Consider the following 12,766-nt stretch of genomic DNA (forward strand, 5'->3'; position numbering starts at 1 on the left):
ATAATGCAGGAGTGTGGAGTGAGTGCCTGTCAATTCTGCAAGAATCGGTCCCAGATAACATTAAGAAGCTGAGAACGACTCGAGAGCCATCACATAAACCATAATAGATTCATCATGATAATGGGCCTGAGCTGCTCAGAAATCTGCCAAAGACAATGTCGATTGACCCTTAAACCTTAAACACATCAGTTTCCATCAGCAAAGGATATTGTTAGAAGTTTGTAGAATGGTCGGATAATTCCTTTCCTCTCCCATTTTAAAGCTGTAATCTGCTCACCTGGATAAGGGTGAATGCCGTTGGTGTAAATGGGCTCAGAGGTGGGCTGCCCGTTACTTTGAGGTGGGAGGGCGCTGAATCCATTGACCCCAATAGGGGCAGCTATGCTGGGCACGGCTGCAGCGGAAATGCCCGGAGGTGTGCTGGTGCCTGCAAATACATACATAAATGCATAGATGCTGTATGTAAATGTTGGATTCCACGTTTCACATGCACAGTCAATCAAAAATACAGGTATAAATTAGCATGCACTCCCCCAGAGAGGGCTCACGAGCACAAAGGCACTCTGACCCCCCATTCAATGCCTCTTGTTACAGCTTGGTACCAATTCAAATTGAGCTAAAAGAACAGTTGGTGATTAAAATGAGATGTTGATGCAGGGGGAAAGGGACCCACCACACCACAATGAGGTGGCACTCCTAAAATAGTTGTACCAAATTGCATAAAAAAAAAAAAAAAAAAAAAAACTTAAGGGAAAAGGAGCCACAATGTTCAGCACAAGTGCTTCTTTCTTCCTCTGTGATTTCCTATGTCTGTCACCTTGTCTGTCTCCTTTTGGATTTTATTATTATCATTTTCCTTTCTAATCCGGGTGAAGGGCATTTAAATCAGGCAGGATTATAGCTGATACCTTGTATATGTAGGACCTGTGGATTACAAATGCCAGGTAGAGTGCCAAGCTTTTTTTTATTTAATACATTGCAATGACCTGCCTGCAAGCATTACGCCTACTTAGTGTCACACTATCAAAGCTCCTAGTGACACGGGCCAAAAAGATACTTCAGGATTATCGCAAACAAATCTTTGCTCCGGTATTGTATAAGTCAAGGACTCATCCATAGTCATCAAGTTGGCCTCGGTCCCAGAATACATACTTTCACAGAGGCATAGATGGAGAAACTAACAGAGGAAAAGAACCTAGAATAATGAGAGAGAGAGCAAGGGAGAGACTACACTGTGGTACCAATGAGTGTCAGTGAATTCAGTACATCTTTCTCCAATCATGCCTCACTCGGTACTCTGCTCTCGGCTTCCATTAATTCAACATTGGCACCATCTACTTCCTGGAGCCTACATCTTAAAAATGTAACAAGGGCAAAAGCAGAAATGTCCTGAATTATTATAGTACATGCAGCTTCTATAATTCTGCTAATGATGAAAATGTTCTAAGCCAGCATGGAGAAATGGGAAATGAATCCTCTATGTCTGTGTGTGTGTGTGTGTGTGTGTGTGGTTGTAATTTGTTCGTGTGTGTACCTGAGGATGGCGTCATAGGAGTGGCCACCAGCCCGTTGACATTGAATGCAGCCATTTGTTGCATTTGCGCGGCAGCAATGGCTGCCATGGGGTTCAGGTAGGACCCTTGTGTCGCTGCCATCAGAGCTGCTTGCTGTTGCATCATCTGCTGTAAAGTTCAAGAAAGGCGGGGAGATTCGAATGGGAGGAGCGATGGAGGGATAGACAGAGGAAAGAAGGCTGAAATAACAGGAGCAGAACATGTTTACACTCACATCTCTTTGATCGGCCCACTTCTTGTCCTTGGACAGAGTCGGCCTTTTGAAACTCTGTGCTCATACTGCTGCTTGTACAGCCAAAAGCAGGAGTTTGGGTGGTGAAAGTCTATTTTATTGACATAGTTTGAAAAGTGCTGGACAGAGTTAGCCCTAAACTCGTGCTCCACTGGGCTTCACACCTGTCAGTTTGAGTTGTTAGCTACTGGGAGAGTGCAAAGTCTCACTCACTTCTAGCTCCCGCTGTGACTTTCATGTGTAAATATATGAAATGCGGTTATGGGTTTGAAGGCTCACAGTGAAATGTGTAATAACCTCTTTTTAAAGCTGGATTTATCGTTACGTGTCCTCAAAACACATGGGGTCTTAAAGCCTACCTTGTGCACACACTGATGTCAAAATCCTTGTTTGTGAACATGCATTTAAGAAAGGTTTTACCTTCAGATGAGTTACAATAACGATTAACTGTTACAGAATAATATACTGTAGTTAATTAAGAACTAGGATATTTAGACATGTGTCTGTAGGTGAACGTCAGACAACATCCCTGGTGATGTGTAAGCATAACAGAACCCATGTTTATATGCATATGTGTCAGTAGAAAAAGAGTTTACAAACCAGTGCTGGGTATTCATGCATCGAAGACATAAAGATGATTTTGAATAGTGTTTGTACAGCATTTTCTCAAGCTTTATATTTTGAACAAAAAGGCTAATTTCTATGGCGATTCGCACAAGGATCAGGAGTATCACGCCTACAAGGAGAGATAGTGAGTTAAAATGTAAAATCACAACAGTTTTGTTTTCTTTTTTAAAGCTCACCGTCTCCTCCCCCGCCGGGCTGAGACTTACAGCATGAGAGTAGGCGCCATAGGCCCCAAACTGGATGGTCATGGGACTGAAAATGCCGAGCTGGCCCGCCATCTGGTGCATTCTGCGCAGGGTCCTTTCCTTATCGGTGTCTGCGAACTTCACCACCAGACTGGATGAGGCACCCTATGTGGACACATGATAACGAGGGGAGTTTGTGACTAATGCTGACATTTAAACTCTCAATATAATCTTTGCTGGTAGATGGGGGAGAAGAAGACAAAAAGAGCACAAGGCAACGTCAAATGTTCTGCAGGGAGTTGGTTAAGCTGGGATACATATATTTGAACTAACAAAAAACTTGTTCCAAAGATCTTTCTTACTATTTATGACCTGTCAAATGTGCCTAAACAAGTATGGCTGTTTTCGATGGTTTAAGTGCAACACTTAACACTATAAGGCTGATAATAACTGAAATGCAGATCATTTAGAAAAGCCCTGGCAATATGTTTTTGTGTATCTTGTTTCTCACACCACACAGATCATGTGTTTATTCATTGAATAGATCACTATGATCTGGTCTTCACCGCCCATTAAAAAGAAAAAAAAAAGATATGACAGATCTGTATCAGTATATCAGTCTTTTTTTTATTAAAACCATAAAAAACAACCTACATCAAAACAAACCATAAAAAGTGCTGATAAAGGGATTTGTTTCTCAAATAAGATGCATGACTTACATTACTTGCTATACCAGGGAGGCCGGTGGACAGGATTATGCATCACTCAAGATCACTATCATTGTTAAATAGAGTTGCTTATGTGAACTTTATTATTTCATTATATACACTGTGAACTGATTCAAACCAGTTCCCAAAAGAGTCCCAGTCCCTCACTGGTGAAGCTTGACTGAATACAGTACTGGGTAATTAGGTCCGACGTAAGCCTTTGGCATGTGCAGGGTGATGTATTGACTAATGGCTTTGCCTTAGAGCAGATACAGTTCCGTATTGATGTCCATGCTCCTGAGTTTGCATCCAATTAAATCATTTGTGAGACAAAGTCCAGAGTCAGTTCCTCATGTGACAGCCAGGCAAGATGAGATTGGGCGAGAATGTCCCTGAGTGAGTGAGAGACGGTGGGCTCGGGGGGTTGCCAGGCAGAGGAAAGTAGCCACAAACATCGCCAAGAAGACCAGGTTCCTATTTAATTACAGGTGGTGCATGCTGGGAAAGAGCGCAGGGCACTAACAGGCCTGAAGGACGCAAGTAGCCAGGAGCAGTCTGGATGTGATTAACATGATCATAAAAGCAATGACACAGCAAGCAAAAGAACTCGGTCATCAAAACCTGGACTTATCATTCACAAAATGTATCACCCCCAACAGGGTCAGTGAAAAATTCAGACTTTGATTTAGAATTTATTCAGTTCCTAAAACTCTGGGGGCTCAGTAACAGAGGGAACTTAAGCGTGGGTGCTCTTGTATTTATCTCTGTGTAAGAGAGTGAAATGGACAAAACCAGGACAACGGCAGGTCAACGTCTAAGCCCTAACAGGTGGTTGGAATATTGTTACCACAGAGAAGAAAAGCACAGAGAAAGAGACAAATGGTTGAGAACTGCACAATATTAGTGCCTAAGAACAGTTTGTCACTTCAAATCTTCCTCCATGCTGTTGCCCAGTAAACAATACACAGACTGTCCTGTTTTATTTATAAGTACCTCACAACACTTTACACAGGGACAAATAAGTCACATTCAGAGGGTGGAATTCCAGGGTGTTGTTGTGCTTTGTGGTTTGTTTAATTACCTCTATTTTATTTCTAACCAACCTTTGTAATATAGTTTAATGTCTCAGTGCCTGGAAATATTTTCCTCTCCAGGGTCGCTTAGGGAGGATTGTTGGTTCGTTTTATATATTGTATAGAAATAAATTAAGAATATTGTTATTTTTCCTACTTTTTATATTATTGACATGGTTTTATTACTGTTATAGTTGAAATGTAGTTCTTTAGAGATTTAGAATGATAATTTAACAAATATTTCAGTTGTAAGTAGGTCATATGACTAACCTGTGTGAAAGTTGCCTCGCAAATGTTCCATTAGGAGCATGTGCTGGGTGTACATAACTGTCAGGAGGAGGCTGGGGAATGAGGGAAGGCACCAGAATGGACCCCGGGGATCGTGCTTCTCAGATGGGATCCTATCAGAGTCAGTCAGCATCCCACCTCAGGCCAGTGGAGACCCATCTGGTTTTTTTCCCCTCAATGCCATTTCAATTAGTTAAATCAATACTCTGACATGGTGGTGTCTCAGTTTTCCCCCTTTTTTCATTTCATTTCCTCTCAACTCCAGACCCTTTCAAGCTCTTCCTCAACTTTGTGGACTGGCCAAAGATAATGTGCTGTTGATTTGATAAGGCTGGCACAGAGCAAAGTCAGCTCAAGGTGGGGTATCTTTGGGGTATCTGTATTTGTATAAGTTTATTTACAAGCTCATGAAGGACACATCATGAGGAATCAGCCTCTGAAGGCCTGAGGCTGGATGTACACACTGCAGATTGACTCAAGCGTTTCATTTTCACTGTCTGAGTTTTGTTCCTGCTGCAGCAACATCTAGGGAAGAGGCAAAAACTGCAACGCATACCACAGACGTAGCAACAGCAGCAGTGCTGCGAGTGCTACTGCTCACGTCAACATCTAGTACATTGATCAAAATATCCAAACTTAAAGAACAGAACCTACCCTTTTCCTCCGCCTGAGAATCTGACACCCTTTACACCTGGAGCCGATGTATTTTGAATAGATCGAAGGCCTTAACAGAGAAATCCTATTTCAGAGTGTGACACGCCTCACGGCTTGAGTTTCTACAGACAGAGTAATGTGTGGCCAGGTAATGAAGGGACAGGTGGCAGGAGACAACAGACACTGGATGCAAAGCAGCCACTCGTCAACGGTAGCAGAAAATCACAGGCTGACAAACAAACAGAATAATAACCTGTGCCAGCGTGACTCCTATACCTGGAGAGAAAATGAATTCACTGAATTTGATAAGGGCCAACAGGGAGCCTTCACTGTTGACAGGTACAACCAAGGAATTTGTCACAGGTTCAGAAAATAATCTAATTTCTTGCACAACACTTGACTTGTGTAAATCTCCGATATTGGATTTTATAGAGGCCACAAAATGCGCAGATGAGAAAATGCACAGTTGTAATTGAGGGATTAGAAGTCAACGGTATGAATAAAATGGCATTGGGCTTTCATCTCTCCTGCAGCACTGGCGTTAAGTGTGTGTAAACAGGTAAACAGGCACATTCTGATCATCCGAAGGGAGGATTAATTTATCCAAATTGAACATTAATAATGGAATGAAAATGCTGGTAACTGGACACATCTTCCAGCGGATTTCACTTTCCTGCATCCCTGCTAGCATCTCAGGGACAACGCAGCCTCTAGCTTGGGAAGCAGCAGTCAACAACTGTACGCTATGCTGGTCCAGACAGAGGCAGACCACTGGCACACATGCTCCCAACGAGACCTGCAGTTATTCAGCTGCAAGTCTGCTGAAATTTCAAAACCTTGTCCGGTGAGATGTTTGACGGTTATTTGATGTCATCTCATGTCACTCTGGAACTGCACCTTCAGGCACATGTGAGCTCGTGTTCCTGCCAGCGTGAGACGAGCTGCACTGCTCCCTGTCAGCGATGCTGCCACGCCAGACACAACACCGTCTGCAAGTTTGCCGTGTGTTGTCTGCCTGTGCCTCTGCCGTTTGAAGCTCCACCACCTGTGCCTCTGCAGCCTTACTGTAATTCAGCACCTGATCTATACCCAATCACCTTTTTAGCTAATTTTGGAACCACCTGCAATCTGCGATAAACATCAATTAAATCTATGGCCTGATCTATCGCCGTGCGCCCTTTGGCGGAGTCCTTTGCCCCGAGGCTTCATTGGAGTCTTTTATCTTGGACCAGCCATATTTTGTTGCAGGTTTTATTTATGACATGAGTATCTGTGCCAGGCAACACAGATGCTGCCGAGAGAACATTAAGAGTGAGAGAGATACCAGAGAGGGAACTCTTTGTTCCAGGGCTATCTAGACCTCACAGCTGGCGACAGGCAGTGAGCAAAGCAAGCCACCCTCTGAATCCTGCCTCCTGTTACTCTGTTGTGATGACATGTGGCTCTGATATGAACCAAATTAACTGCTTTCCCCATCGGTACCAAAGCCTTAGTTGGATACTAATGACCACCTTGCCTGTTAATCTAAGAGAAAGTTGGAGAGAGACATAACAGGTGCAAGGAGAGAGAGAGACCGATGCAGATGATAGAGATTACTCATGATCTTTTGGCTGGGCTTTGATCCGCCCCAGATCTATTTGAGGCCATTTATTGCCTCGGACAGTTTTTGACCATACGATCTAATCCAAGGGTATCTGAGTCTGCAGCAACAAAAATATACACTAAATGTGCAGAAACAACTTGAATTTGGCCATTTTAGATCAACACATGATAACAGCCCCAATGGAAATGAATAATGTAAATCTACTGGATGTAAACATAATTTGTTGATTGAGTCAATAAGATATTTGGAATTTTGTGCATTAATCTGTGAGCAACGTGATTATACTGTGGCTGTAGGCCACTGCTTATTAAACTTTGACCTGAGGTGTATTCCAAACTTGATTTAAAGTTTATTTTTTCCTTATTGAGCTCCACCATCACACAAACCGACTCCACCACTTTTTTTCCCTCCCATGCTACTTCAATGTAATGCAAAATGAAGTGGAATCAAAAAGATGTGTAAATTACATCCTGCTTCCAGGACACTATCTGGCTGCCAGGAAGCGTCTGTAAATATTTACTGCAGAACATCAGTGAAGTGTGTGAAGGTGTGGATGTTTGCCAGGGAGTGTGTGCTTGTGTGTGTCCAGCTGTAAAGTACTCAACACACACCCGGTGCTGACGGGGAAAAGATTCACAATTTATCAGTGATTTTACTAAAACATTTAAGTAGCCTTGTTTAAGCCTTGACATAAACATTTCTGATTGATAATTAAAGGTAATTTGACAGAAACTGCAGTTTTAGTGTCACAGCAAACATTGAAGGACTATTGTTATTCCACAAGTTCTGAAACCGCCTGTTTAAAATTTAGACAACAGCCTTATGAGCAAAGGTGTAAAGAACTCTAACCTTCTTTACACCTTTACTCATAACGCTTTTGTCGATTATCATCATCTATGAGTTATGGGATTTATACTGCGATTCTGTGGTTTCACTACAGCCATGAGAACAACAACATGAGTATTTTGTGTCCCTGTCTCTGAAAAATTAGATGAATAAGATAAATAAATACAATGAAAGCATTGTCAGCTGCAGTTGTCAGCCTGAGCATTTATTCTATAAAACCAGTTTATTACGGTTGCAGTGATATACCACTATAAGGAGCATCATCATAAAGCATATTTACAGCATATTGGAATAAATACTCCAGCTTTGGGTAGGGGGTCCCAAGCTATGAAGAACACATTTAGAAAAAGCTAAAAGTTAATGAGAGGCTGAAAACTGTCAGTGTGCCACATTATCCCAACGCACTGAGTGTAATGTGGGAATGAACAGTTAAGTGATCAAACGTGGTTTATTAATCTGACCTAATTTTGAAGATCCATCTTTGCTCTAGGGTGCTTTTCACTAATATCCACTCGTTAACCTCCCTTCTAGTCACTGTAATGAAGCCTCCTTTGATAAGTGTTTTCAAGCATTTCAGTGTTTCATACGTATTCTTTAACAAGGTTCTGCTTTGTCACTATCCTGGCCACGTTCATGTTGGGGATGTGAATGCAGTTTTCATTTCTGCTCTCACTCCTTGATGGTCATGAGCCTATGTTCAACATGCAACTTTGCACTTTCCCCCATCCCTTACAAATGTTCCACTTTCTTGAATATCATCTGCTGTATTATCGATGGTGCTATGGTTCGTTGTGCCATGCATTTTAATGCGTCGCTTTAAACCAGACTTCTTAAATATTAAAAAAAAATATTAGCTTTCCCCAGTCATCCATAGTATAATTCTGTATGATTTAATTTTAAATTAGTAAATTATGTTAAGAAGATATAAAATCATATGCGAGGAGTTTTTCATTGCCAACTGCAGCAGTTGTAAAGGGAATAAGCAACGCCACGATGAATGAAATCAGCCGTTAGTCACCTTGTAATTGTTGATGTTCCCAATGTTCTAGGCTGCACAGACGTGCACCTGTGTTTTAGTTTTTGCCTTACGAGCAGAAATGATTTACCACTCCCCTTTTTTCCCCCCTGTGGCTGAGAAAAACAGACCTGCGCTGCATCCAGACAGATGGAAATAGAACAGAATGTGTTACAAGTCCATGGCATTTAAATTGCTTCAGCATTAAGTTGACACACTGTCTTCCACTGTCAAGCCACCAATTTTACAGCAATTTTACTTTTCACGAGCAGGTAAAGAGAGCTTCTCAAAAGATTAATCCCTGCGACCTCCCTGCAATAGAAATATTTTAATCAAGTGATCGTAAGAGTCATTCTTTTTTTTTGTCCTCCTTCTTGGACTAAACTCTTCTGAATTTAAATGATTAATATCAATGGTAAATTGAATCACAGATGTTTGATGACATATTTTGTACGCATACAAGTTTTTCAAATTCCATGACTTTGGTTTGCACTTGATAGCGTTGTATTTACATATGCAGAACGTAGCATCCTGAAAACAATTTTGAGGATTTGCACGCGGTGCAAAGTAATCATATCATTATACGTCTGTAAATGTGTGCACTCTCGGTCTGTCTGCAGAACAAATTGGATACCAAGTGAAAAGACAGATACAGATACGCTGGGGTGCGCTGTACGGTACCAGATGCTGACTGCGGGAATCTTTTGTATGTGATAACGCTCGGAGAATATCAGCCAGGCTGTAGATTGACTTTCAAAAGAATCACTGTGCTGACTGCAAATATGTTCATTTCCACATACAATAGTAACTTATAAATATTATATTCATGATACAAAAACTGGATATTGCCAGTTTCTCTCTTACTTGTATGTTAGGCTTGAATTCTTGCAAAAAAGTATTCTCCCTCCAATGGCTCTGTGTGTGTGTGTGTGTGTGTGTGTGTGTGTGTGTGTGTGTGTGTGTGTGTGTGTGTGTGTGTAAAAGACAGCTTTAAAATGTAATTCTCTTAGTTGGACAGATAAAACAAGGGATTTTTGCTGTGAGCTTTAAAGTTCACAGTCAGCCTTGAAAAAAATCCCAAAAAATCCATCTGAGCTCTTTTTAGAAAAATGCATTCAAACAGCAAACGCAGCATCGCACTTGTTATTTGAAGCCTTGGAAAGTCCGGTTACTTACGGGCATAGTTTGTCCTCCGTGTAAGCTGTTGATGGCGGCCTGTGCTTCCCCGTGGCTGGAAAATTTGACAAAGGCGCAGCCTGTACACAGAGTTAAAGAGATAGATAGAAAGCAGAATGTCAGGCATTTCTTAAATGTGAACAGGAAACCTATTATTTACGGTAGTTTTCAATTGATGTGGTTTGTAATTATAATTCTGCCATTTGCATGTTCAACTGAATAAATCGGTCTAATTGTAGTGAAGGTTTTAGCTGCACAGAACATCCTGTCCCTCAGCCATCTCTAATTCTACCGCCTCCATAGTGGAGCAGAGAGCCAAGGCATTTACTATCCTGACTTGTTTGTGATTATTAATCTGTTTAATATTTACACATTGTGATTTGTGTGCAGTCACTCATAAAAGAGATTATGATGACAAAGTCGCAGTGTTCTAATCTGCCCATCTAACCAAATCTTTGCTGGCATGTAATTTCAGAAGGAAGGGGGGGCGTTTCTCAGGGGGCATTCAGATCATCTTAAAACTGTTGTATAACTAATGCACAAAAAGAAAAGTCAACATAAAAACTTGCCTGGAAGGAAATGGGTGTTGGCTGCAGTGTTCTGTTCACTTAACGAAGTAACGTTTGGGATTATGGGGAAGTGATTTAAGCACAATAATCATAATAATGCACATTTTTTGGAAGGTTACATTGTTTTAACACATGATTAAATGTGCATCCGAGCGTAGGCACAGATAGGCTCTAAAACAAAGACAAAGATTGTGAACTGAAATACGGCAGAAGTGAAGCCTAGTCATTTTCCAGAAACCATTAAATTAAACAGGAGCTATTTCTCTAAGCTTTATGGTCATCACAGACTGCATAAGGTATTCTGTTATATCCTATTCTTATCCTTGCCTTCAGGTAGCTCATGTGATAAGTCAAGAGATACCTAATTAACAAAGTCGTGGATATATTCTACCCCTTATTCATTAATTGAGGACCAGCAGTGTCTTGAGGACTCTTGACACAAAATGGTTGCATAATGTATAGTCCCCTGCATTTATTTGCACATCCCCAAAGGAGTCGCAGTGATCTGTTCGAATTACGTTCACTGATTGACCCATTCACTTCTACATCTCCCTAGTCAGCCTTTCAGGTCCCCAACAAACAAATTAACATTTTCCAGGATGAAAAAATCCTAAAGCCAAATCCAAGGGACACACGTTATGTCAGTGGAAGACAAAGTCGGGCTTTTCACCAGCATTCTAACCACGCAGTAAACCATAAGCAGCCGAACGTGTTCAGAAATGTAGCCGGGAGCAAAGGCCATGTGTCTTCTGTTCTGTCAAATGTCCTCCAAACATCTCGATCTACAGAGACAAACAAGTCAAAGAAGGCTTTGATTCTGTCACATCACTCCGGCACCCTTTCACTTCACTTGAACACCCCTCTGGGTAGAGGAAGGAAAGGTCTTCATTTGTTCAGCTGAAATGCGTTGGACTACTGTGTGCCGTTTGACTGCAAGTCTCCCTCTGAAGGAACAAACACGGTTAACCTTTGTAGTGGGAATTGCAAGGGGCCACTTTTTTCTCGCTAACACCTATTGCTTGTGTAAGGCTGTTGATTCCCAAACATGGCTATCAGATACCAGAGTCCTTGTGACCCTTGCATTTTGGCCCTCAGTCAGTTTGAATTTCAGGGCTGGGAATGCAGCGTTACGGCCGTCACGCCGGCCAAACAGCCACATCCAGTACAACATAATGCATGACTTTTGCTCATCCTGACCTAGAAAGAACTGTGGGACAGAGAACACAACATTTCAGAAGAATTGGAAATGCTACAGCCTCACAAATTACAGTGCAGCGAGTTGTTTTTTTCCTTCGTAAATTTGATAGCTTGGAATAAGTTGAAGAAAGAAAGACGGTATTGCTTTCAAGCGAATGGATATGCACTGCCTTTTGAATTCCCCGGGTAATAATATGTATGCATGAATTCCATCTCTCTGGATGGGTGACATTTATAACACAACTTAATTATAGACCTAAAAGCCATATCTCTATTTTTTTCTATCAATTTTTTGGGCTCTATTCTGCTCTGGCAGCAAGTGTTGCACTTTGAAACTACTTCGAGGAACAGCCCCATACAGACATGAATATTAAACTTCACTGACTGGAAAAGGTTGCTGAAAAGCCTCGAGGAGCTTAAATTTACATCAACAGGTATCAAAGCCTTCATTGTGGTGCTGCTGTCTCACTGAAATTAAGCAAACACCATCCCACTTGAGAAGGTTGGCAAAAAAATACCTCACAACAATGTGATACTTGCACTCCTCTGAAACGTATAAGGAGCCTGCGACATTAAAAATGCACTACGTTTTTCACAGCTCTAAAAAATAAAAAGAAGAAAAAGCAAAGCGTCATTTATAATCAGGACAAACACAACACTGTAAATGTATGGCATGTGCAAGCAGGAAACACAAGAGGACGAGGTGTTTGGTGAAGGAGTGAAAGCGTAAATGAGCGAGAAATCTAGTCCCTGTTTGACGCGACAGCGCTGACCTTATTCTATGTGCTTGTCAATCAGCTGGAGGCAGCTGAGCAGACAGGAAGAGAGGGAGGGAGAGACTATACAGGGGAAACAATCTAGAAAGGGGAGGGTGATGGGGGAGGGGGTCCATGGGCAGATGCAGAGCACGAGACCTGGGACTCAGAATGCCGGAACAGATGTTGACACAGATAGGTGTGCTGGTCGGCCTGCCTCATTCTTTGATGTACTGCTAGGTTTGCGCATTAACAGCGTGCCTTT

The 12,766-nt window shown here is 41.8% G+C and overlaps 1 protein-coding gene across 5 annotated transcripts in view; it reads right to left on the minus strand.

Moving 5' to 3' along the window:
* Positions 1–12,766, minus strand: part of celf6 (CUGBP Elav-like family member 6) — a 111,679-nt gene that overhangs the window by 14,011 nt on the left and 84,902 nt on the right. For 3 of the 5 annotated variants that reach the window (XR_003890496.1, XM_029846288.1, XM_029846290.1), the window contains exons 5-8: positions 9,981–10,060; positions 2,610–2,783; positions 1,535–1,682; positions 278–427 (exon numbers count right to left, since the gene is read on the minus strand). Coding sequence is in view for 4 of the 5 variants with exons in the window: in XM_029846288.1 (XP_029702148.1) it covers positions 278–427; positions 1,535–1,682; positions 2,610–2,783; positions 9,981–10,060 (552 nt within the window). In the remaining variant the exon portion in view is untranslated. The remainder of the gene's footprint in view (positions 1–277; positions 428–1,534; positions 1,683–2,609; positions 2,784–9,980; positions 10,061–12,766) is intronic. The other 2 variants (XM_029846289.1, XM_029846291.1) reach the window with 2 other exon arrangements.

This window comes from Takifugu rubripes, chromosome 13 (genome assembly GCF_901000725.2).
Source record: "Takifugu rubripes chromosome 13, fTakRub1.2, whole genome shotgun sequence".
NCBI classification, from domain to species: Eukaryota; Metazoa; Chordata; class Actinopteri; order Tetraodontiformes; family Tetraodontidae; genus Takifugu; species Takifugu rubripes.